General features: G+C 41.3%; 1 protein-coding gene across 4 annotated transcripts in view; it reads right to left on the minus strand.

The window, feature by feature from the left end:
* map3k3 (mitogen-activated protein kinase kinase kinase 3) overlaps positions 1–27,907 on the minus strand; it is a 166,005-nt gene that overhangs the window by 52,883 nt on the left and 85,215 nt on the right. For all 4 annotated transcript variants that reach the window (XM_072249690.1, XM_072249688.1, XM_072249689.1 and 1 more), the window contains exon 13: positions 8,092–8,240. In XM_072249690.1, the coding sequence (XP_072105791.1) occupies positions 8,092–8,240 (149 nt within the window). The remainder of the gene's footprint in view (positions 1–8,091; positions 8,241–27,907) is intronic.

Here is a 27,907-nt window from a genome sequence, read left to right on the forward strand (position 1 = left end):
ACTGGTAATTTCCTCAAAAAATTGTAATAGGTTTGTCAGGCAGGATTTTCCTTTAAGGAATCCATGCTGAGTTCTGCCTATCTTGTCATATGCCTCCAGGTACTCTGTAACCTCATCCTTGACAATCGACTCCAACAACTTCCCAACCACCGATGTCAACCTAACAGGTCTATAATTTCCTTTTTGCTTCCTTGCCCCCTTCTTAAATAGCGGAGCGACATTTGCAATCTTCCAGTCCTCCGGAACCATGCCAGAATCTATCGACTTTTGAAAGATCATCGCTAATGCCTCCGCAATCTCCACAGCTACTTCCTTCAGAACACGAGGGTGCATTCCATCTGGTCCAGGAGATTTATCGACCTTTAGCCTATTCAGCTTCCTGAGTACTTTCTCTATCGTAATTGTTACCGCGCACACTTCTCTTCCCTGCCACTCTTGAGTGGCATACCATATTATTTCAGCATTAGAACTTGGAGCAATGCCAAAGCTGAGACCAAATACCCCAGCATGGCTTGAATGTTAATAAAGAATTTTAAACTCTGATTTACATTTGGATATTACAAAAGAACATATCAAGTCCAAATTTAATATAAACAAAAATCCATTCTTGACCAGGATGGATTATCAGCATAAAGTAAAAGTTGCAATTTCTTCACAAGTTCCCAAAAAGTTCTCAGGAACAGTGCCAATTACTCTGGCAAGCGGTAAAGAAAACAAGCCAGGAGTGAAGTGTCCTTTGGAATAGGTACAGGGAGTGGTTTTAAACGGGGTGCTTCAAACTCAGTAGAGGTTAAACTGATCATGGTGGAAATTTGGGACGATGGGCACGGAGGCACTGCTGCTCACTTCCAAAGCCTGTAAAAGGTCATGCAGTCAAGGCAGCAAAGTTTTGCCCGTTTCAATGCTTTATTCAAGTTAGTAAGTTTAATAAAGTTGTTATAATAATTACCAGTTTACAATTATGCATCTGAACAACTGCATGTGTGAGGTTGAGAACTGAGACTGACCGAAAGAAATACGTCTGCAGTAAAGATCTCCATCAGTCTCAGTCATGACAGAGGGCTGCAAATCAGAACAAGATTTTTAAAAAGTCCTTTTTAGAATAGAGACACGAGACTCCAGATGATGGAATGTGGAGTAACACAAGTCACTGAAGGAACTTAGCAGGTCAACCAGAATCTTTAGTGAGAAATAGTTCCTTTTGCATTGACCCTTTTTTAAAGAACGTAGGCTGTGTGAGCAGACTGGGATTTGCTGATCATCCCTAATGGTCATCAGAAGATTGTGGTGAGCCATCTTCACGAACCACTATAGTGCTTCTGCTGAAGGCAGTCACATTATGTTGTTGCAAGACTTAGACTCCAGAGACAAGGAAGAAATGTTGATATATTTCCAAATCAGGAAGATCTGTAACTTTGAGAGCAATCTTCCCACACATCTACTGCCTATGCCTCCTTGTTAGCAAATGTCATGGGACTGGAAGGTACTGTAGAGTTATACTTTGGTGTGTAACTGCAGTGTATTTCACTCTTCAGCCATTGGATGAGGTACCAATTATATCACCTGCTTTGTCTTTGGTGGTACACTCCTGAATTGTGCTTTGCAGATGTTTGAAAGTTCCTGGGGTGCCAGAAGGCAAGTCATTTGCTATAATTTCTGATCAGTGGTGACTCCAGGATCAAGAAAAGGTGACTGGACTTTGTTGTTTGAGATTGTAATTTTCATGACACCTTTGATCTGTGAAATAGTTAATAGAAAACAAGTGGGTATAAGCACGGTTTGTCAGGTTGGGATGCTGTGACTTGGGAGATGCAGAGGAAACTGTGCTTAGGATCTAGCTAATTGCAATGTACATCAACAATATGGAGGAGGGACAAAGTGGCACATTTCCAGATTCAGAATCAAATGGGACTGAGAATCCAGAGGAGGATGTAAAAAAACGATTCCAGGAGATATGTTCAAGCTGAGTGAGTGAGCAAGAGCATGAAGACTGAATAAAATATGAAGTCATCACCCTGGTAAACAAAACAATAAAAAAAAAATTGGAGCCAGAATGGGCTGCACATGGTGACATATGTACTTCGATAATAAATTAACTTTGAACTTTGAAAAGGAAATATAAAAAATAATTAAGTAGTGCAAAACGAGAGGTAGTGTTCATGGACCATTCAGAAATCTGATGGCAGAGGGGAAGAAGCTGTTTCTAAAATGTTGAGTGTGTCTTCAGGCTCCTGTACCTCATCCCTGATGGTTAGTAATTGAGAAGAGGGCATGAGAGTGGTGAGGGACCTTAAAAGTTCGATGCCAGTTTCTTGAGGCATCACCTTTTGAAGATGTCCTCAATGATGGGGAGGCTAGAGCCCATGATGGAGCTGGCTGAGTTTACAATCCTCTGATGCAACCAGTCAGAGAACCTCTGAGACTGTACACGCAATATTCTGCAAAGTTTGGGTCTCATTGTCTGAAACAACAATCTCTTTCCTCAGATGGAATGCAACAAAGATTCACTGGTTCCTGGGATAGCAGGTTTGCAAGAAGAGAGATTGAATAGACTAGCCTTGTATTCTCTAGGGGTTAAGAGAGTGAGATGAGTCCTCATTGAGAGTTTTAAAGTTCTTAAAGGATCTGAAGAGTGTATATAAAGAGGAGTCTCAAACTGGGGTCACTGCCTCAGGGAAAAAAAAAGGTCAATCTTTTAGGATCAGCATGAATGAAATTTCTTCAGAGGGTGGTGAATCTTTACAATTCTCTATCAGAGGATTGTGGTAGCTCAGTCATAGAATTCTTTTGAAAACAAATTTCTGGAATTAAGGAATATGGAAGTATGTAGTGCAGGAAGATGGTGCTGAGGTAGGTAAACCTTTATCTTAGATGACACAGCAGGATTAAAGGACCAGATGACCGACTCTTATGCTCTGTTACTCCTTTTAACCAAGGGTCAGTATATCTTTCCTACAATACCCTGCATGTGATCTAACCAGGGTTGTGTGTACACAAGACATGACCTCTATGCATGTATATTCCATCCTTTAGTTATAAAGGCTAGCCTTACATTTTTTGGTTATTCTGTTTACATGTTATGATATTTTAATAATCTTCATACATGAACCATTAAGTCTCCCTAGACACGTCTGTTAACAATTCAGTTCTGAAGTCTATGCTTTGAGCAGAAACTTGCAACTTCACTTTTCATTTTTGCTTACACTGAAGTTTACATGGCATAGTCGGCCTATTCACATTCTGGGATGCAATCTACCTCCCCTGAAAATATCAATATGAAGCTACCACTTATTATCATTTACAATATTAGGATTATCTTTCTTTTCTTAATAACATTTTACACTAATCTTGATAATTATTTGTAAGCATCTTTGTATATTCCAATTTTTGGTTTTCCTTTGCTGAATTCTAAAATGTTTCCCATCTCTAGGCCCACTATTATTTCTGGCAACTTTATCAGCCTCTTCCTTTGATATAATACCACATTTAATTTCACTATCACCCATGGATAAACCACTTTTCCTGTTGGACTTTTGTGCCTTAGAGGAATATATACAGGTGTCCTCCGCTTTTCGAACGTTCGCTTTACGAAACCTCGCTGTTATGAAAGACCTACATTAGTTACCTGTTTTTGCTAACAGAAGGTGTTTTCACTGTTACACAAAAAGGCAGCGCACGATAAAAGGCAGCGTGCGCCCCAAGCAGCCAAGCTTCTCCCCTGGAACTGCATTAAACACTTAAACTGCTTAAACACGTGCCTGTGAGCAGCCGTTTGCAAGATGAGTTCTAAGGTATCGGAAAAGCCTAAAAGAGCTCGTAAGGGTGTTACACTTAGCGTAAAACTAGACATAATTAAGCGTTTCGATCGTGGTGAACAAAGTAAGGACAAAGTGAGTTTGGCTGGTAGAAGCTGACGAAGATGATGTTGAAGAGGTTTTGGCATCCCATGACCAAGAACTGATAGATGAAGAGCTGATGCAATTGGAAGAGGAAAAGATAACAATCGAAACCGAATGCAATAGCGAACGGACCGAAAGTGAAGTCATCCAGGAACTGAACGTGAAGCAACTGCATGAGATTTTCGCTGCAATTGACAACAATGATTGCAGAAAAGTACGACTTTAATTTTGAAAGGGTACGTAGATTTAGGGCAAATTTGCAGGATGGTTTGAGTGCTTACAAAGAACTGTATGATTGAAAAAAATGCGCGAAGCTAAGCAGTCAAGCATACTGTCGTTTTCAAGCCTTCCACATCAACCACAGCAGACGACGAACCTCGACTTTCGACATCGAGGCAAGCAGACATAAAGATGACCTGCCTGCCCTGATGGAAACAGACGACGATGAGATGACACCCGTGTCCCACCACCCCAACCTCTGGGCCGCGGACCAATAAATTGCCGCGGAGAATGCAGCGGTAGCCGGGACACACCCAACACATCTCTAAGAAAAAAGCCGAAATAAACAAGCTAATTAATTAGGTGCCGCCCGGCACGTAAATGTTGGCCCAGATCAGAGGCGACACAATCAGCAATCGCCTCTGATCTGGGCCAACATTTACGTGTCAGGCTGCACCTAATTAATTAGCTTGTTTATTTCGGCTTTTTTCTTAAAGACATGCTGGGTACGTCCTGGCTACCGCTGTACTGTTGCATGCTTCACAGATCGGTATCGGTCGCTGCCTGGAGGTTGGAGACCACTGCACCACCCCAACCTCTGACGACTCAGCTTAACACACCATCATCAGTGTGCTCGGCGCTGTCTTCTCGATTCCGGTAAGTGAAACTACACTGTACATACATTATTTCTACTTTATATAGGCTGTGTATTTTTATGTGTTATTTGGTATGATTTGGCAGCTTCATAGCTTAAAGGTTACTGGAGAGAGTGTTTCTGCCAAGAGCGCTTACGCTGTGTTTCTGCCGAGAGTGCTTCCGCCGAGACCGCTTGCGTGAGATTTTCGCTACGGAGAACAGTGTGGCAATGATTGTAGAAAAGTATTTCTACTTTATATACTACTTCAACTACTGCACAGAGTCTTGCAATCTTCAGAAGTTTTCTGATGACTCTGCATAGTTGGATGCATCAGCAAGGGAGATGAGGCTGAGTACAGGGCTACGGTAGGAAACTTTGTCACATGGTGTGAGCAGAATTATCTGCAGCTTAATGTGAAAAAGACTAAGGAGCTGGTGGTAGACCTGAGGAGGGCGAAGGCACCGGTGACCCCTGTTTCCATCCAGGGGGTCAATGTGGACATGGTGGAGGATTACAAATACCTGGGGATACGAATTGACAATAAACTGGACTGGTCAAAGAACACTGAGGCTGTCTACAAGAAGGGTCAGAGCCATCTCTATTTCCTGAGGAGAATGAGGTCCTTTAATATCTGTTGGATGATGCTGAGGATGTTCTACGAGTCTGTGGTGGCCAGTGCTATCACGTTTGCTGTTGTGTGCTGGGGCAGCAGGCTGAGGGTAGCAGACACCAACAGAATCAACAAACTCATTCGTAAGGCCAGTGATGTTGTGGGGATGGAACTGGACTCTCTGATGGTGGTGTCTGAAAAGAGGATGCTGTCCAAGTTGCATGCCATCTTGGTCAATGTCTCCCATCCACTACATAATGTACTGGTTGGGCACAGGAGTACATTCAGCCAGAGACTCATTTCACCGAGATGCAACACAGAGCGTCATAGGAAGTCATTCCTGCCTGTGGCCATCAAATTTACAACTCCTCCCTTGGAGGGTCAGACACCCTAAGCCAATAGGCTGGTCCTGGACTTATTTCCTGGCATAATTTACATATTACTATTTAATTATTTAACAAAAACCAATTTCCCTTGGGATCAATAAAGTATGACTACTATGACTATATAGGCTGTGTATTTATCATATCATTCCTGCTTTTACTACATGTTACTGTTATTTTAGGTTTTGTGTGTTATTTGCCATGATTTGGTAGGTTATTTTTGGGTCTGCGGACACTCACAAATTTTTCCCAAATAAATAAACGGTAATTGCTTCTTCACTTTATGACATTACGGCTTACGAACGGTTTCATAGGAACGCTCTACCTTCGGATGGTGGGGGAAACCTGTACACTTTTTAAACAAATCATGAATACTTCTTCAGATAGTAGCCAGTACTTGTGTACCCTCATACCTTTCATTGTATTTTCCCAATCTGCAACAGCCAACTCACCCTCCTACCTTTGTAATATCCTTTAAGTCCTGGTCTTAAATGAAAAACCGAGATACTACTTTCAAATTCAATGTAAAAGGCTACATTATGAACACATTTCCCTAAAGATTTAAGGATGGGGCAGAATACAAATTTTACAAAATCATTATTTGGTTCTAAGCATTACAATTTGAGGATAGATAGGTGAACCAGGAGAGGGGTTTGAGGGTAAATGGTGAGAAATTATTTTCACTAGTTGGGAAATTCTAAACAAAGGGGTAAAATCTAAAAATGAAGTAACAGGACTTTTTACAGTACAGTTAGAAAAGATTTCTACACAGGATGTTGGAAATTTGCAACTCTCAAGTGATATTAATCACTTACTAACTTTAATGGATATGGGTAAAGTAAGTATATAGACTTAAGTAGTTTTTAATAAACCACTACTACTCCCATGTCGTTTTGGCTTTAGCTTGTTACAAATCAGACAATAGTGGTTCAGCATCCACTATAAATCTCTCATGATTTCATTTCAGTTAGCCCTACGAGTTACTGCTCAATGAAGAATGGGCACATGGAGGTTAAATGAAGTAATTACACTTTAGCAGTAATATACCATGCTCTGTAAACTGAGTGCCTTTCATATTTTGAACCAGACACCAGTGTGAGTCAGTAGATTTGGCAGAGAAGATGAAGTCATCTCTTCTGCAAGTATAAATCCAGTCTCTTGACTTGCTAGCTGATAATGTTCACTAACACTCTGCTTGTAAAACTCAAGTGGAACTTTCCCCCCACCCCTCCCTGACACACACACCCTTTTCTCCCTAACACAGGAAGTGCTGAATATTTTCTCAGTTTTAAAAGGAAACAGCCTTCACAAGGATAAATTAGCTATCCCCAGACACAACAAGTGGGCTGATAAATCATAATCATCTAACACTGGAGAAATTAAATTGTAATTCACTAAAATGGAAACTTTAATGTCTTAAAAAAACAAAAAAATCCTTTTATGATATATTGTGCTTGTTTCATTTTAATTATTATTCTGAAATAATCTGTTATTAATGAATTGCTGTCTGCTAGCAAGGAGACATTCCTTTAGAGGAAGGATAGATATGAAAACAGTCAGCATATTCCCAAGAACAAAGACAGGCATTTGATGTTGATGCTCATCATGTTCGCAGAACAATAACCGATTGGTATTTTCTTGGACAATTCACTATTTTGATAAACCCTTCCCTTTTGGAATATTTGAAATACAAGTTCGGAATTACAGGAGGTACCAATGTCAACACTACAGAAGAATCTGAAGTAAAGATTGAGGCAGAAAACATGTGCAGATTTTAAAAACATCCAGTAACTGCAGAAAGACTGAATGGTTTGTAGGGAAGAGGGGATTAACATTCCTGATGAGGTTTTAACTAGGAGAGGTACAGCCGGAGCTCAGGAAGAAAAGAGAAAAATAAAATCACAATACAATACTTATTTTAGCAATAATTAAAAAAGAAAAGCAAGAAAGGTTCTAACAGGAAGAGACCATGCAGTTTCTACTGACTATTTATTTTTAATCCCTCTTTGATGCTAGTTACACCATTCCCAATGGTATTCTAGTTTAAGATATTCTAATATAGCAAAGATTGAAATCAAATCAACACTCACAACATGCTGGAGGAACTCAGCAGGTCGGGCAGCATCTGTGGAAACGATCAGTCAATGTTTCGGGCCGGAACCCTTAGTCAGGACTAAAGAGGGAAGGGGCAGAGGCCCTATATGACTGGACTATATGAGAGGCCCTATTAACTGGAAATCAAATCTCCAGTTTTTGTCTTGAGTGACCTTGCTGAACAATTAACGAGTCTTAAATTGTATCTTACTCTATCGATATAGCAGGATTACAGATCAAAGTACTCACCTTGCTGGTCTCAAGACTGTCAGGGTCAAACTGAACCTGCTTTGCAGCAAGTTCCCTTCCTGTGTCTACATCGTAACAGAGATATACACGTCCAAATGCTCCCTGGCCGAGCAGTTTCCCTCTTCTCCAGTTGGTAGGTGCACTTGGGGCTGTAATTGAACAAGTAAAACATTAGGCTCTGTTGAAAAATTAAGTTAATTACAGAGAAGCAATTAAGATATCTGGAGTGTAATTCTGAACTGGAGCAGGGTTCCCATTGCAGAGCACTCATATTTGAATTAAGTTGACTCTGAAAATGACTTATTATTGTAAGACCTTAAGACATAGGAACAGAATTGGGCCATTCAGCCCAGAGTCTGCTCCTCCATTTCATCATGGCTGATCCATTTCCTTCTCATCCCCATTTTCCCGTCTTCTCTCCATAACCTTTTCCGCCCTGACTTATCAAGAATCTATCAACTTGCCCCTTAAATACACTCAATGACGTGTCCTCCACAGCCACCTATGGCAACAAATTCCACAGATTCACTACCCTCTGGCTAATGAAATTCCTCCTCATCTCCATCTTAAATGGTCATCCCTCTATTCTGAGGCTGTGCCCTCTAGCTCTCGATTTCCCGTTGTAGGAAACGTGCTTCCCACATTTACTCCATCAAGGCCTTTCAACATTCGAAAGGTTACAATAAGATCTCCTCTCATTCTTCTCAATTCTATGAGTACAGGCCCAGGGCCATCAAATGCTCCTCATATGATAAGCCTTTCATTCCCAGAATAATTTTCGTAAACCTCCTTTGATTTCTATCCAATGACAAAACATCTTTTCTTAGATAAGGGGCCCAAAACTGCTCTCAATACTCCAAGTGAAGCCTCACCAGTGCTTTATAAAGCCTCAGCATTATATCCTCGCTTTTTTATTCTAGACCTCTTGAAATGAATGCTAACATTGCATTTACCTTTCTCATCACAAATTCAACCTGCAAATGAACCTTTAGGGAATCCTGCACAAAGACTCCCAAATGCCCCTGCACCTCAGTTTTTTTTTTCATTTTCTCTCCATTTGGAAAATAGTCTACCCTTTCATTTCTTCTACCAAACTGCATTACTATATACTTCCAGACACTGTATTCATCTGCCATCTCTTTACCCATTCTTCTCATCTGTCTAAGTTCTTCTGTAGCCTCTCTACTTCCTCAACACTACTTGCCCCTCCAACTATCTTCGTATCATCTGCAAACTTGATCACAAAGCCATCAATTCCATCATCCAAATCACTGACATATAACGTTAAAAGCAGTCCCAACACTGACCTCCACAGAATGCCACGTCACTGGCTGCCAATCAGAAAAGGTTCCTTTTATTCTTAGTCTTTGCCTCCTGCCAATCAGCCAATGCTCTATCCATGCTAGTATCTTTCCTGTAATACCATGGGCTCTTAACTTGCTTAGCAGCCTCATGTGCAGCACCTTGTCAAAGACCTTCTGAAAATCCAAGTACACAGCATTCACCTATTCTCCCTCATCTGTCCTGCTTGTTATTTCCTCAGATACTTCCAACAGAATTGTCAGGCAAGATTTTCCCTTAAGGAAACCATGCTGTGTTCGACTCCATCAACTTCCCAACCACAAAAGTCAGGCTAACTGGCCTATATTAAGCAGTCCTGAAGAAGGGTCTCAGCCTGAAATGTCAGCTGTTTACTCTTTCCACAGATGCTGCTTGACCTGCTGAGTTCCTCTAGCATTTTGTGTGCATTGCTTTGGATTTCCAGCATCTGCAGATTTGCTCTTGTTTATAATTTCCTTTCTTCTGCTTCCCTCCCTTCTTGAAGAATAGAATGGCATTTGCAATTTTCCAGTCATCGAGAACCATGCCATAATTGAGTGATTCTTTAAAGATCAAGGAGGGAGGAGAAGATGGCGGTGCGACACAGCACGTGCGGCCGTTCCAAATGAATATCGTATGTGTAACTAGGGCGCCGTGCTTCAATCCTGATTTGATGGGGACAGCCGTGAAAGTGCAGAGGAACATCTGGAGCAACTTCTGAAATGCCTGCTTCGCTGCCGCTGCTACTGTGTGATCGAGAATCTCTGGAGACGTAGGCCCCAAATCCTCGGCTTTGCGTATCGCCTGTTGCCGGGGCAGGGGTCAAAACGCTCAGCAGAGATGGTGCTTGGTGCTCGGTGTTGAATGGGTGGTCGGAGGCTTGGAGTTTTTCAGATGGACTTGGCGTCGGACTGTGGTCGGATGCTTCTGGGATGCTGCATCGGCAAGTTGGCAGCACTGGGGGTTTACTGTCTGAGTGAGATGATGGGACTTTGAGAGACTCTGAGACTTTTACTGTGCCATGATCTGTTCTTATCAAATTATGGTATTGCTTTGCACTGTTCTAACTATATGTTATAATATGTGGTTTTTGTTAGTTTTTAAGTTGGTATGTCATGTGTGGAAAAAACATTTTTATCATTTCTTAATGCATGCGCTACTAAATGATAATAAAGGGAGACAGCGTGTCCTCATAATCATAATAATAATGCCTCCACAATCTCTTCAGCTTCCACTTTCAGAACCCTGGGATGTTCAGCATCGGGCCCAGATGACTTATCCACCTTCAGACCTTTCAGCTTCCCAAGCATCTTCTCCTTAGTAATAATGATTACACGTACTTCTGCCCCCTGACACACTCAAACTTCCATCATACTACTGGTGTCTTCCATGGTGAAGACTAATGCAAAATACTTATTCAGTTCACCTATTTCCTTGTCCCCCATTACTGCCTCTCTTCCAATGGTCCAATATCTGCTTCTTGCTTCTTTTACTCTTTATATATCTGAAACACTTTTGGTATCCTCTGATATTACTGGCTAACTTACATCCTATTTCATCTTTTCCCTCCTTATGGTTTTTAAGTTGCTTTCTGTTGTTTTTTAAAATCTTCCTAATCCTCTAACTTCCCACTAGTTTTTGCTCTATTATATGTCCTCTCTTTTGCTTTTATGTTGGTTTTAACTTCCCTTGTCAGCCATGGTTGTGTTATCCTCCCTTTAGAATACTACTACTTTGGGATGTATCTGTCCTTCACCTTCTGAATTACTCCCAGAAACTCCAGCCATTGCTACTCTGCCATCATCCCTGCTAAGTGTTCCCTTCCAATCAACTCTGGTCAGCTCCTCTCTTAAGCCTCTATTTCCCTGTACTGTACTGTACTGTAATACTGATACATTTGACTTTAGCTTCTCCCTCTCAAACTGCAGGGTGAATTCTATCATATTGTGAGCATCAAGGGTTCCTTTAGCTTAAACTCCCTAATCAAATCCGATTCATTACACATCACCCAGTCCAGAATAGCTGATCCCTTAGTGGGCTCAACCACAAGCTGCTCTAAAAAGCCATCTCATAGACATTCTACAATTCTTTGTCTAGGGATCCAAAATCAGCACCAACCTGTTTTTCCCAATCTACTTGCATATTGAGATCTTCCATGACTATCGTAATATTGCCCTTTTGACATGCATTATGACATAGTTCAGTATTTGATGCACAGAATATAGTTTTGGCAATGTGGAAGGAAAATGGTAACAGCAGTAGGTAGCCACTTAGTCCCTCAGGCATATTCCACTGTTCAGAGAAATCACAGCTGCTTGGTGACCCAATTCTATATTCTTGACACTTCCTTAGTTAACAAAAGCTTATTTATTTATAATAAAATCAGCATGAATTATCATTTGGGGAAATTCCAAATTCAATTTCATTCTTGAAATGTGTAGTTCTCCTGTTTACCAAAAGTTTAAACTTCCCTAGTGTTGAGTGAAGAACAGTTGTTTCAGCTCTGTTCATTAAAAAAAATTACTTCAGTAAGTTAGAACCACCAGAAGTATTAGAGCATCCTTAGAAACATTTTGTCATTTGTATCATTTTGCGAGGGTTGCTCCCAATTGACTGATCTCACCACTGTTGCCTCTGTGTAAAAGGACCTATTCAGTACCACCTACTTGATCTTTCTGCAAAGCCTCAAAATTATTTCCCCCTGTAAGTAATTTTAAAGATTGATTTCATGTGAGTTTGTGGAGGACAAGCATCTTCATGCTTAGCAGTTTGTTAAAGTTTATAATTAATACAAATAATTTTCTAAGTGCCAGTCATAAACAATTCTACATTCAGCGCATCTGCCAGATTCTAATTGTGTGATTTCTGCCGGTTTCATGAGTGGGATAATGCATTTAAAATCAAACTGGAATAGCAGCTAGAATTCTTGTTAAATTCTTATTCTCACTATATTTGCATAAATTATGGCCAGATACAAACTTTTGTAAAAACAATGGTACCTTAAGTATCTCAGGGCGGATTTATAGGAGTGGCTGATGAATCTGAACTAAATGGCTAAATCAAAACAAAAATAACACCCAGCAAACTGGAAATGGTTAAGTGCAGCAACCCAAGTGAATTAGTACCAAAACTGCTTTTAAAACCTTAGTCAGCTGATCACTCCAAACAGAAGTTGAAGTAGGGAAATATCCAACTTTTTAAAAGTTATCACTGTATGTTCCTTCAGAAAAATTTAAAGCACCATTCAGCATTCATCTAATCCATACTGTTCATTAGTTAATAATCTCAGTGAGACCTGAAGTTCTCTCAACACACATCAAAGTTGCTGACGAAGGATCTCAGCCCGAAACGTCGGACTGTACCTCTTCCTAGAGATGCTGCCTGGCCTGCTGCATTCACCAGCAACTTTGATGTGTGTTGCTTGAATTTCCAGCATCTGCAGATTTCTTCGTGTTTCTGAAGTTCTTTAATTTTTCTTCATGGTTGTTATCTGTTTTACTTGTAATCTATTTATTTGGTCCCATCTCCAAGGCACCAAACAGAGCTTAAATGCATCAACAATACTGCTTCAATCACCAACCGAACTGGTTGAGGATTGAAGGGCACATTTACTACGTTGTATCTGTAGAAGATAGTGAATGATGCAACACCATGGAAAACTCTACTGTACTTTGCCCTCACCAACATGACTGCTGCAGATATATCTATTCATGACAGCACTGGCTGGAGTAATCAGTGCACAATCTTAGTGGAGACCAAGTCATTCCTTCACACTGAGGGTACTCACATTGAGTAACACAATCCCCACACAAAGTGGCATTTATATTGAACAGCAAACACGAGGAAATCTGCAGATACTGGAATTTCAAGCAACACACATCAAAGTTGCTGGTGAACGCAGCAGGCCAGGCAGCATCTCTAGGAAGAGGTACAGTCGACGTTTCGGGCCGAGACCCTTGGCCCAAAATGTCAACTGTACCTCTTCCTAGAGATGCTGCCCGGCCTGCTGCGTTCACCAGCAACTTTTATGTGTGTTGTTTATATTGAACAGATTTGGCAGCTCAAAACCTGGCTTCTACGATGCCATGTGGACTAACAGGAGCAGCAAGTTGTCTGGAATTACATCACATCACAGTCTGGAATTTTGTGGTCACCAGCACCAAGTACGAAAGTCATAGTCATACTTTATTGATCCCGGGGGAAATTGGTTTTCGTTAGTTACACCATAAATAATAAATAGTAATAAAACTATAAATAGTTAAATAGTAATATGTAAGTTATGCCAGTAAATTATGAAATAAGTCCAGGACCAGCCTATTGGCTCAGGGTGTCTGACCCTCCAAGGGAGGAGTTGTAAAGTTTGATGGCCACAGGCAGGAATGACTTCCTATGACGCTCTGTGTTGCATCTCAGTGGAATGAGTCTCTGGCTGAATGTACTCCTGTGCCCACCCAGTACATTATGTAGTGGATGGGAGACATTGACCAAGATGGCATGCAACTTGGACAGTATCCTCTTTTCAGACACCACCGTGAGAGAGTCCAGTTCCATCCCCACAACATCGCTGGCCTTACAAATGAAGAGACAGGTATAGTGGGAGCAGCCATCTTGTAAATGGCCAATGTGTTAGGTCAAAGTATGAGCTTTGGGAAGCAATTAGCTTCAGTGAGGAGGCTGAGAAATGACCAAGTAGGTGTTTCTTTTATCTCTCAGTAGAAGGGACAGAGATAAAGGATATTGAAGCTAGTGTGGTGATACCCTGAAGGAGAAGCATACGGGAATCAGAGACATTTCCAATTTCTAAGGGCTACACCAACAGGATACAAACAGCTACAGCTCCTGTCACTCCACACAGTACAGCTGGAGCTGTGCAGTATTCACTGGATTCACTCTGCAGCATCAAAAAGGCTGAAACTATGGTAGACACTACATTTAATGAGTTGGTCACACCATGAGTAGAGAAGGGAGCAGGGCAAGCTCCAGGGAGGACAGCAAGTGCTAGTGTGTAATGCAGAAGTCCGCTGTGATCATTCCCCTCTCAAACAGGTGTACTCTCTCAGAAAAGCATCAACAGCAGCCATGCTCATGCATCACAGTTGTCTCTGATGCACATCGAGGGAGGGAGAACAACACGCACAAAATGCCAGAGGAACTCAGCAGGCTAGGCTGCATCTATGGACAAAAGTAAACAACCGACATTTCAGGCTCTGACCCTTCTTCAGGATTTCCAGCATCTGCCGATTTTCTCATGTTTGTGGAGGGAGAGAGAAGTCCAGGCAAGCAGTAAGGATAGGAGATTTGATAGTGAGGGATTAGAGAGCACTTCTGTGGCTGAAAGAGAAGCTCCCTAATGGTATGTTGCCTTCCTTGTACTAGGATTTGGATGTGTCTTGATTAGGTCCAGAACATTCTGAAGACAGGGGGAGAACAGCTAGAGTACACATTGGTAGAAAGAGGGATGAGGTCTTGCTGTTTCAAAAGTTAGGCAGAAAGTTAAAAGGCAGGATCTTTAGGGTCATAATCTCAGAATTATTTCCCATTTTATGTACTAGTGAGGGTAGAAATGAGAGGACAGGATGGATGTATGTGTAGCTGAAGGGCTGGAGCAGGAGGGAGGGCTTTAGGTACTTGGATCATTAGGATTGCTTGTTGAGCAGGTGGGACACATACAAAAAAGGAAGATGCATCAAAACTGGAAGGGGACCAATATCCTTGCAGGGAAGTTTGCTCATACTCCACGAGCAGGTTTAAACTAATTTATTAGAGGATTGGGAAACAAAATATCAGTGGGGAGAAAATTGGAAAGGACAAATCAAGCCAATGGGCAGAATGTAGAGTTAAATAGACATTTTTCTGACCGAAAATATGCAACACGTGGTGTTTCAGGGATCAGTACTGTGACCCTGGGGGTTTCTAATTATACATTCAGTGGTCACTATTAGGTACACCTGCTTGTTAATGTAAATATCTATTCAGCCAATCATGTGGCAGCAGCGCAATGCATAAAAGCATGCAGACATGGTCAAGAGGTTCAGTTGTTGTTCAGACCAAACATCACAATGGTAGAGAAATGAGAACATAGTAACTTTCACTGTGAATGACAGTTGCTGTCAGACAGGGTGGTTTGAGTACTTCGGAAACAGATAATCTCCTGGGACTTTCATGCAGTCTCTAGAGTTTACCGAGAATGGTATGAAATAAAAAAAAAATAAATAAAATCCACTGAATGACAGTGGAGAATGAATGGCTAGACTGGTTTAAGCTGACAGCAAATCATAACCACACAATACAACAGTGCAAAAGAGCATCTCTGAATGCACATGTTGAATCTTGAAGTGATGGGCTACAGCAGAAGACCACAAACATACTTAGTGACCACTTTATTAGGTACAGGAGGTACCTAATAACGTGACTGAGAATGCCAGTGGGTCTGATTAACAAGTTTACAGATGACATGAAAATTCTAAGGATGTCTAAGGATACAGCAGAACATACATCAGCTGGGAATTTGAGCGAGACAATGGCAAATAAAATTTAATCCAGACAAATGTGATAATGCACTTTGAAAAGTTAAATTCAAATAGACTGTACCCAGTAAATGTCAGGGATTACAGAAGTACTGATGTAAAGAGAATGTGGGGTGCAAGTCCATAGCTCCCTGAAAGAAGCAACACAGGTATTAGGGCAGTGAAGCACTGAGTATAAGAACTGAGGTGTCACGTTGCCCTGTACAAAACATTGGTTAGACCACACATGGAGTCCTGTGTACAGTTCTGGGCGCCCCATTACAGGAAGAACATGGCAGCAATAGAGTGTGCAAAAGAGATTCACCAGGATATTGCTGAAATGGAGGGCTGTAATTATAAGATAAAATTGTAAAGTGATTTATTCTCACTGGGAGGATAAGGTAAGAGGCCAAGGGCTGACCTCTGAAGTTTATAAAGTTTGAGGATCATATGGATAGAAATCGATAATCACAACTTTTCTCAGGGCAGAGCAGTTTAAGCTAGATGGCATAGCTCTAAAGTGAAAGGGAAGACATTTAAAGGAGATGCGAGGTGTAGACTTTTCCCCACATAGAAGGTAGTAGTTATCTGGAACAAGTTGCCAGAAGAGGTGACTACAATTACAATGTTTAAACAGCATCCAGGCAGGTACTTAGATGAGAAAGGATATGCAGGCAAATTGGGTTAGTGTAGATAAACAACACAGAATGATGGACAAGAAGAGTGAAAGGGCTCACTTCTGTGCTGTACAATTTTATAAGGTTATGGGAGGGCAGGCAGAATCAATTGTATTTATTTTAACGCAAGGAGCCTCATATGGATCATCATTTGGAATTATGATGTTATTATAATCTCGGAAACATGGTTGATGAAAGGGTAGGACTGGCTACTTCGTGTGCTGCGGGGTATAGAAGGTTCAGACGTGACAGAGGGGAATGCCAAAAGAGGAGGTGGAAATTGCATATCTGATTGGAGAAAACCTAACAGCAGTATTTTGAGAGGATATCTTGGAGGGATCATGCAATAAGGCTATAGGTAGAATTTAAGAATAAGATGGGCAATTACTTTCTTGTTATTATTCTATAGGCCTCACAATTTTAATGGAAATTAGAGGAACAGATATGCAAGCAAATCACAAAGGTGGAAGAGCAACAGCGATATAATAGTTGGGGTAGGGGGTTTAACTCTCAATATTGACTGGGAGTGCCTAGTGCAGGGGTTCCCAATCTTTTTTATGCCATGGACCCCTACCACTAAGTGAGGGGTCTGTGAGCCCCAAGTTGGGAACTCCTGCACTAGTGCAAAGGGTTTAGAAAGGGTGGAATTTATTAAGGTGTCCAACAATTTTTTGAGGAAATGTGTATATATGATTTTGTGTTTCCTGTTGTCTGTTAGATGGTCAGTAAGACATCAATCACCCTTTTCTTCCTAATCTCTACCCATATAGCCTCATTTGAGGAACCTCCTTGAACATGTTTCTTCAATACTCAAGTGTCCCATTCCCTGACTAACAGAGCAATGCCACCTTCTCTCTTGCATCCTCCTCTGTCCCGTTTGAAAATTCTCTGAAGCAGGCTACTGAGTTTCCAGTCCTACTCATCTTTCAACTATGTCTGTGATAACAATAATATCATTGTGTTAACTAAAAGCTTTGAGTTTGTTTACCTTGCTATTTAGACCTCTTCCATTAAAATAGACCCAATTTAATACTGTATTCCTCTGTGAATTTACCCTCGCGCTCTGCCTACTACCCACCTCCCCTTAAGGTGACTGTACCATTATATGGTATACCATCATACCACCATTCTATCTACCTTGAAAGTCAATACCCTGCCAGTTTTAACCTTCCCCAACAGTATTAATAAATTTCCCCACTTGGATTTTGGTCCTATCCCAGTTTTGGGCAACCCATCCCTTTTGTATAGCTCCCATCTTTCACAGAAATGGGAATCAGATTTGTACAACATTGCTATGGGAAGCAAAGGAAAAGAATGCTAGGGTTCTGGCCAAGATTTTCATATTTCCACTGCCAACAAGTGAAGATCCACAAACCTAGGCACATCTTCCTCTCCTGCACCATTTAGTTGATCCATCCTTCTATTCATATTAGTTCACGCATCAGAAACAAACCAGAGATTATAACCTTGGAGGTCCAACTATTTAAACAGCTACACAGCTCTCTTAACTCATGCTACCTGACTTAATCTCTGAGCACCTGCACAAGAAACAAAAGTCAGCAGGTCAGGCAGCATCTATGAAAATGAATAAACAGTTGATGTTTTGGGCTGAGACCCTTCTTCAGGACTGGAAAGGAAGGGATAAGATGCCAGAATAAAAAGATAGGGGGAGGGGAAGGAGGACAAGCTAGAAGGTGATAGGTGAAGCCAGGTGGATGGGAAGGGGGGGTGGGGGGTGAAGCAAGAAGCTAGGAAGTGATAGGTAGAAAAGGTAAAGGACTAGAGAAAGAATCTGATAGGAGAAGAGAGTTGACCATGGGGAAAAATGGAAGAAGGGGCACCATGGGAACAGTGATGAGAAGAGTTAAGAGGCTAGAGTAGGGAATTGAAGAGGGAAGGTGGAGGAAAAAAAATTACCAGGAGAAATTGATGTTCATGCCATCAGGTTGGAGGCCACTTAGACTGAATACAAGGTGTTGCTCCTCCAACCTGAGAGTGGCCTCATCATGGCAGAAGAGAAGGCCATGGACCAACATGTGGGAACAGGAATGGGGATAAGAATTAAAGTGGTTGGCCAGTGGGAAATTTCACTTTTTGCAGACGGAATAGAGGTGCTTGAAAGAGCAGCCCCCCAATTTACATAAGGTCTCACCAATGTAGAAGAGGGCCATATCAGGTACGCCGGATGCAATTGATGACCCCAACAGATTTGCAAGTGAAGTGTTGCCTCACCTGGAAGATCTGTTTGGGGCCCTGAATGGAGGACAATGGGTAGATGCAGCTTTTCTGTCCTTTAGAGAGATATGTGCTAGGAGGGAGATTAGTGGGGAGGGGGCAAATGGACAAGGGAATCAAGAAGGGAGCAATCTCTGCAGAGACTTTGGGGGGGGGGGAAGGAGAAGAAATTAGTAGGCTTATAAAAGGTGTCGGTAGGCAGTTTTTCTTCAGAGATGGAGACATTGAGGAAGGGGAGGGAGGTGTCAGAAATGGACCGTGAATACAAGGGCAGAGTGGAAGCAAAATTGATGAAACTGTCTGCCACCGTCTTTTATAAACCTACCAAATCCCACAGCTATCTTGACAATACGTCTTCCCACCCTATCCCCTGTAAAAATGCTATTCCCTTTTCTCAGTTCCTTCATCTCCATCACATCTGTTCCTAGGATGTGGCTTTCCTTTCCAGGACATCAGAGATGTCTTCTTCAAAGAACAGGACTTCCCTTCCTCCACTATTGCTGCTGCCGTCACCTGCATCTCACCCATTTACTGGATATCCACACTCACCCCATCTTCCCGCCACCTTAACAGGAATAGAGTTCCCCTTCTCCTCCATGTAACACGCTGTAAGGTTTCACTGCTAAGGCTAATGTAATGGCTTCTATGTAATGTTTCACTGCTAATGTAATGGTTTCTCTGTAGCAGCAATGTTTGGGTTATGACTAGAGATAACAGGACTTTGGAATGTATGTTAACCAATGGGAGAAATGCTGTTCTTTCTTGAGAGTCTGGAAGAGAGATTTTCACGGTTCTTTCGTCGGGGAGCAACAGAGAGAGAGGATGTGAATGTTGAGAGTTGGAAGACCACCGAACGGAGTGGACTGAGGAGCAAGGGTCCGAGGACCGGCTAGGCTTGGAGGTCAACAGGAACAAATGAATGGACAGTGAGCTCCAATGATGCGCAATAGACTTTTTCCTTAAAATGGGCCCTTTTACTTTTTATTTTTACTAACCCGCTATCCAGATTAAGATTTATAAAGTTCAATCATTTAATTGCATATGGTGTACTGTCTGATATTTTGCGGTGCGGATTTGTAACCAGGCAACACATCACACAGCATCCACACAAACGGAACTTCTCGGTTTGGCTGGGCCAGGAGTTGTTTTCCCCTAGACGAGCACATGCTGGCCGAGCCTGAGGGTTACATCCACATCCAACACTTCATTCTCCACAACTTCCACCATCTTCAAAGGGATCCTACCACAAAACACATCTTTACCTCCAACCACTCTCCGCTTTCCAGAACTACTTCAGTGGCAGCAAGGCAATGGTTGATAGGTACTTAAGTGACAGGAGCATTTTAAATAATCTAATTCAAAGGACCTCAGCATTCATCTTCTTGTCACTTTCTTCTCATGCACAGAAATCTGGCTCATTAGAAGATCCATCAGATTGTGACTGCAAGTATGTCTTACACCAGAGGCGATGTGGAGCTGAGTCCAAGCTGGAGTTGGTGTTGCTGTCCAGTGCTCGACTGCAGATTTCTGCAACATTCATGGAATCCGGTCTTGGACTATATTTTTTTGTATGACTGTATTTTACTGATATCTTGTAGATTTATTGCTATCTTATCTTATATGTGCTTTGTGCTGTGTGACTGTGGTTTTGCACCTTGGCTCCAGAGTAACACTGTTTTGTTTGGCTGTATTCATGTATGGTTGAATGACAATTACTCTTGACTTATTTGAATTATGATTTGCAAATAGGTGACTTTTAATGTAGAGTAGATTTAACTGGAAGGGACAGAAGAGGGAGGAAATAGGAGCAGGGGTATGTCACTCAGCTCCTCAAATCTGCATTGCCATTCAACATGGTCATGCTGATCAGCCCCTGACCAGTTCTCCTTCACCCTCAATTTCCAGTAATTTACCTACTTCTTCTTTAAATATTCCCAATGATCTAATACCACAACCCACCAGCAGAGATTCATCACCCTCTACGGAAAAAGTTCCTCCACAGCACCACTTCCTGATGTTGTAGCTCCCCTTTTTCAGATCCTCCCATGAACAGTGACATCTTGATATCTGTACCTCAGGAAGAAGGACACCTCAATCGCTCTGTACTTCATTCATCTGAAATCTGTTTCTAAATGGACAACATTCTGCCTTATGATTCCCCTTACCCAAGTGTGATTCACTTTTGCACACTAAACTCCATTTGCTTGTTAACTCAAACTATTTATAATGTTGCAACATCCAAACATCAGTCTGGGAAGCATGATTTTCTCTTTCCTGATTGGGTTACTGGACAAATGGATACTAGCTTGAGCCTTTCCATTAACCTTCTGCTGGTCTGTAGGGGTCACTAAATCACCAAATAGGGAAAATCACATCAATTTTCAGGAGCTTTTCAAAAGTTGGCAAATTGTGAACACAAGATTGAGGCTGACATTTTGTTGCCAGATATAACATGGTCTGAAATCTGTCCCACTAGTTCTCAGGGAAGCATCACTCAGTTCCAGTCACCACCCCAGCTTAAATCTGATAAAATGTGAAATTGAAGAACTCACCTAACTTACCTGATCTCATCCTTCCTGAATACCAAATCTAGTACTGTGCCTATCATTACAGCAACTAGCAATTTAAAAAAAAATGTGCCCTGCCTCACTCACTCTTCCTTCCCTAAATGGGTGTAGTCTGTATCCTAGAATGCTGAGGAAATAGCAGAAGCACTGACCAGAATCTTTCAGACATCATTAGATACAGCAGCCGTGCCAGAAACTAGGAGCTTGCCAATGTACACTACACCACTGTTTAAAAAGGGAGAAAAGGATAAACCATGTAATTAAATATATCAGCCATCTGAACATAGGCAGGAAGGTTCCAGAAACAATGTAGAATAAATTTAACTTGCATTTGATAGTTAATAACCAGCTTTGATTTAACAGTGCAAGAAAAAATGAGCAGAAATCTAGATACAAGAATCTGCAGATGTTGGGAATCTGAAGCAATGTAAATGAGCTGGAGAAACTCAGTGAGTCAGGCAGCATCTATGGAGGGAAATGAACAGCTGACATTTCAGGTAGAAACCCTTCAATGCTCCTAATGAAGGGTCTCAATCAGAAAGGTTGAATGATAATTTCCTTCAGTAGATGCTGCCTGACCCACTGAGTTCCTCCAGCTCCTTTGTGTGCTGCTGTTTAAGCAGGAATCTAATTTCTTTTCCTTCATTCATAACTTTTGAGCAAATGGAGACCGTATATGAATGCAATTGTCAGACAAAGACTGATAGGTGGCAAATAACGTATGCATCACAAAACAATTTCCAACCAAATAGCGCCCAGTAACATATCCATGATGTTCAATAGCATTACCAATGCCTAGACGGTAAAATCATTCGGGGGTGGAGTGGTCATCACTGATCAGAAACTTAACTGGCTTCTCCCATAAATACAACGGCTAAAAGAGGAGAATAATTCCTTCATTTCAGGAATCTACACCTACCAAGGCATGAATGTTATTCTTTCTTACACAAGGGGTCTATATCTTCATACAGTATTCTCTACGATCTCCAAACCCTTTATAATTGCAGGAAAACTTCCTTATATACTCTTATAACCATAAGATTATAGGAGCAGAACAAGGCCATTTGGCTGAGAGAGCCTGCTTCGCCATTTCATCACGGCTGATCCATTTTGTTCTCTTGCCCTCTCCCCGTATCCCTTCATGACCTGATTGAACAAGAACCTATCAACCACTGCCTTAAATATACATAAAGACTTGGCCTCCACAGCTGCCTGTGGCAAAGAATTCTACAGATTCACCACACTCTGGCAAAAAAAAATCTTCATCTCCTTTCTAAAAGGATGCCCCTCTATTCTGAGGCTGTGTCCTCTGGTCTTGGACTCTCCCACCATAGGAAACATCCTCTTCACATCCACTCTATCAAGGCCTTTCACCATTCAGGAGGTTTCAATGAGGTTACCCCTCATTCTTCTGAATTCTAGTGAATACAGGTCCAGACCCATCAGACTCTCTTCAGATGACAAGCCATTCAATCCTGGAATCATTTTTGTGAACCTCCTTTGAACCCTCTCCAGTTTCACCATATCCTTTCTAAGATAAGGCGCTCAAACCTGCTCACAAGATTCCAAGTGAGGCCTCACCAGTGCTTAATAAAGTCTTAACATTAAATCCTTTTATATTCTTGTCCTATTGAAATGAATGCTAACATTACATTTGCCTTCCTCACCACAGACTCAACCTGCAAAATTAACCTTTAGGGAATTCTGCACAAGGACTCCCAAGTTTCTTTGTTGTTCAGTTTTTTTTCTCTCCATTTAGAAAATAGTCAATCCTTTCATTTCTTCTGCCAAAGTGCATAACCATACACTTCCCAACATTGCCGTTCCACCTGCCATTTCTTTGCCCATTCTCCTAATGTGTCTAAGTCTTTCAGTAGCTTCTCTATTTCCTCAAAACAACCTGTCCCTCCATCCTCGTATTGTCTACGAACTTTCCAACAAAGCCATCAATTCCATCATCCAAATTATTGACATACAAAGTAAAAAGAATTGGTCCCAACCACATGTGGTACCTTCTCAAAGGTCTTTTGAAAATCCAAGAACACAATATCAAACAATTTTCCTGTCTATCCTATTTGTTACTTCTTCAAAGAACTCCACCACCACCTCATTTTCATTCTAAACGGACATCCCTTTATTCTAAGGCTATCCCCTCTGGTCTTAGAAACACCCCTCCCCACCATAGTGTATATCCTCTCCACATCCACTCTATCCAGGCCTTTCAACATTTGATAGGTTTCAATGAGATTCCCTCTCATTTTTCTGAATTCTGTGAATACAGGCCTAGAGACATCAAATGCTCTTCATATGATAAGCCTTTTAATCCCGGATTCCTTTTTGTGAACCTCCTTTGAACCCTCTCCAATGTCAGTACATCCCTTCTTAGATAAGGGGCCTAAAACTGCTCACAACATTCCAAGTGAGGCCTTATCAGTGCATTATAAAGCCTCAACATTACCTTCCTCACCACCAACTCAACCTGCAAAATTAACCTTTAAGAATCCTCCCAAGTCTCGTTGCATTTTAGATTTTTGAATTTTCTCTCCAGTTAGAAAATAGTCTATGTTTTTATTTCTTCTACCAAAGTGCATGACCATATACTTCCTGACACTGTATTCCATCTGACACTTCTTTGTTCATTCTAACCTGTCTCAATCCTTCTGTAGCCTCTTTGCTTCTGCAACACTAGCTGTCCCTCCATCTATCTTTGTATCATCTGCAAACCTTGTCACAAAGCCATCAATTCCATCATCCAAATCATTGACATATAATGTAAAAAGCAGTTCCAACAGACCCCCGTGGAACCTTTATTATAAAGGTCACCTTCACAAAGAAAGATTAGTAGGCCAAATGGCTCATTCAGTCTGTTGTAACGATCACAGCTAATCTGATTTTGGGCTCAAGTGACTTTCTTGCTTAATCCCAATAACTTTTGATTCCTCAGATTGCATAAAAGTTATCTACTTCAGTTTTAAATATATCTAATGACTCAGCCTCCACAGAATCATAATGTTCAAATATTTCTACTCAACTTTAAGTTGCCCAGTACATACTCTGTACTTTCTAGTTCTAGATCATCATCAAGCGCCCTCAAAAAATCTATCCTGTTGATCTGCACAGAAATTCGTATTTCAGTAATAGTATTTCTTATCATCCTGAACTCAAATGAGGTTAAATACTCAAATAATTCCACTATACTTTGCCCCAGGAATCATCCTCGTGTTCTGTTCTGCCTCCAATGTAAATATATCGTGTTAAAGGAGACCAATGCACAACTTCCTTAGTTACTCCATTCCTCTTGCCATAAATTCCATCCGTTGCTGCTTCATGTCGACGAGGATACCCAGATCTTTTGCCTACAGAAACATACTCTTGTCTCTCTATATTTAACCAACATCTTTCCTTCTAAGCAGATAAAATCACTTTCACCCACTTTTTTGCTACAACTGCCATACAAATTTTTGCAGTCGATTAATACATTCTTTCCACCTTGCTTTACTATGAAGACATGGGAATCATGGCCCCAACACTGATCCTTGTTGTATCCTGCAAGTTACAGAAAGCCAAGCTGAAAGTCACCCATTTATCACGACTGCTTTCTGTTTGTTAATTCTTTACTAATATGTGAGCTTCAACCCCATGAAGTCTTCCCTTGTGAAATAACCTTCAACCTTTCTTGAACCAATCGGCACAGTCCTAATCACTAGTTTAGAAACACTGACCATGTTGATCGTTTTACACTAAAATGGACCTTGGTGTTTGAATTGTGTTCTTTCTTGTAAAAATTGTGTATGATTTGTTTAAGTTACAGTTTTTTCTTGTGAATGCTGCTTATGTGATGCTACTGCAAGTTTTTCATCGTACCAGTATCAGTGCATACATGGACTTGTGCAGATAACAATAAACTCAACTTTGACATTTCACTTTAAACCTCACTGTAGCACCTTATCAAATGTTTTTTTTGAAATCCAAATACGTTACATTTTCTGGTTCTCCTATATCCACCTGTTGGTAACATTAAATACTACATATAGCATTGGTCTTCTCAGTTAAGGAATAGTATACTGCACTTGCCTTGGAAATAATGCAGAACAGTGCCTTCTCATATTAGAAAGGGACAGCAGCACAGAACCAGCTCCTTCAGTGCACCAGTTCTGTATTGCCACTCATTTTTATTAATCTGACATTAATCCCATTTTTTATTTTCATCGACCCCCCCCCCCCACCCTCGCAGCTGCTACTACTCACTTGGCTGGATTGATTGCCAAACCAAGTCAGCAGCATTCCGACTGCTTACTGGTTGATGAATTGGATCCTTTGCCATATTACTGAACATCTATGAAGAACCAGGCAGCCATTTCCTATTGATTTCCTTCTTGCCAGTCTCATCCAGTTGTCACCAAGATCCATCAGTGTATTGACAGCAGGAAAAATGCAGAATGGGCTGTCATTGTGGACCTCGGGCATGCTAGGAGCCACACTCACATCCCCATCTACATCAACAGAGCTGTAGTGGAGCGTGTATCAAGCTTTAAATTTCTTGGTGTCCACATTTCCGAGGATCTCACCTGGTCCCTGAACTCCTCCATCCTGATCAAAAAGGCGCAACAGCACCTTTATTTCCTGCGGAGCATCAAGAAAGCTCACCTCTGTCCCAGGATACTGGTGGACTTTTACCGCTGTACCGTTGAGAGCATACTCACCAAATGCATCTCAGTGTGGTATGGCAATTGTCCCATATCGGACCGCAAAGCACTCCAGCGTGTGGTGAAAACTGCCTAGCGGATTATCGGCACCCAATTGCCCACCATTGAGAACATCTACCATAAACGCTGCCTGGGCAGGGCGAAAAGCATGATCAAGGATGCATCTCACCCTAACCATGGACTTTTTACTCTCCTCCCATCCGGTAAGCGCTACAGGAGCCTCCGCTCCTGCACCAGCAGGCACAGGAAGAGCTTCTTCCCTGAGGCTGTGACCCTGCTGAACCTCACATCACAGCGCTAAGCGGTATTGCACCCATATTGTACTGTCTCAGTACTTTTATATTTGTGTGCTGTAGCACTTACTTTTTATTCACAGTTATTTTGTAAATAACACTATTTTTTGCCTTTCTGGTCAGATGCTAACTGCATTTCATTGGCTTTGTATCTGTACTCCGCACAATGACAATAAAATTGAATCTAGTATAACCTAAATCTAATCTTCTCCAAGCATCAGTTCTGATGAGAATTCCAGTGAAAGATTTTTTCCTTCTTTTTTAAAATGTTTACCCTGAATGAACCCCACACAAGAGATGAAAGTTACTCTCTGAAAGTGACCTGTCACAAGAGTGTTGAAAGGGTTGGACAGAGTAGATGTGGAAAGGTTGTTTCCCTTGGTGGGTGAGTCCAGGACAAGAGGCCATAGTCTTAGAATTAGAGGGTACCCATTTAAAACAAAGATGAGGAGAAATTTTTTTAGCCAGAGGGTCGTAGATTTGTGGAATTCATTGCCACATACAGCTGTGGAGGCCGATCATTGAGGGTGTTTAAGGAGGAGACTGACAGGTGTCTAATTAGTCAGGGTATCAAGGGATATGGGGAAAAAGCCGGAAATTGGAACTAGATGGGTGAATAGTTTAGCTCATGGGGGAGCTGCAGAGCAGACTTGATGGGCCGAATGGCCTACTTCTGCTCCTTTGTCTTGTGATCTTGTGAAGAGCAGAGACAACTTATCACTTCATGATAAACATTAGTCATGGAATCTCCTGGATATCAATTACACAATATTCCACCATAAGATAACTGGATTGACTACATAAATGGTCAAGTGGGAACATTTCTTGAGGAGGCAGTGTCATTGGAGAAGGGATTACAGCATTACAACTTGACAAAGTCATGCCAGGAATATCCCCAAACTTAGTAGATTGCAGTTCATCCACTGGCAGGCTGATTTTAGATACAATCGTTCAGTATTTATCCTTCGTGTATTATAAATCAACTTAATTCCAGATAGAACTTGACCTTCTAAAAAGTACTTGTACTTGTATGGCATGAATGTATATCAGTTTTCAACACCACTCCAGTTGGACATTTGTGATTATATTCTGGTAGGTAACTGGTAATCAGAGTTGAAAGATGCATACAAATGTTACACCTTGTATTCATTTACAGTTATCTTCTGTGATATACAGTGGATTCCAGTTAACTGGAACCATACATTTTGGCCCATTTAAGCAGCTGCTCCAGTTAGCCGAATTTTCACAGAAATGGCTAAAACGGTATTAAAAAAAACTACCATTTAACTGAGTAACAAATTATATATTTAAATGAGATACAGAACAAATTAGAACAGTACTATTACTAATATCCGTCGTATCCGATGATGACAAGAAACCTGTGCGGAAGAGTTTTTAAAGTGGAAAAGTCATTGCACTGCGGCAGTGCCAGGTCCAGTTGGACGAGTAAATGTCACAACTGGCGTCGTCCCTGCTTGCAGTGGATGAACATAACTACTTCTCTGCCTTGTT

This window comes from Mobula birostris, chromosome X, assembly GCF_030028105.1.
Source record: "Mobula birostris isolate sMobBir1 chromosome X, sMobBir1.hap1, whole genome shotgun sequence".
Taxonomy (NCBI): domain Eukaryota; kingdom Metazoa; phylum Chordata; class Chondrichthyes; order Myliobatiformes; family Myliobatidae; genus Mobula; species Mobula birostris.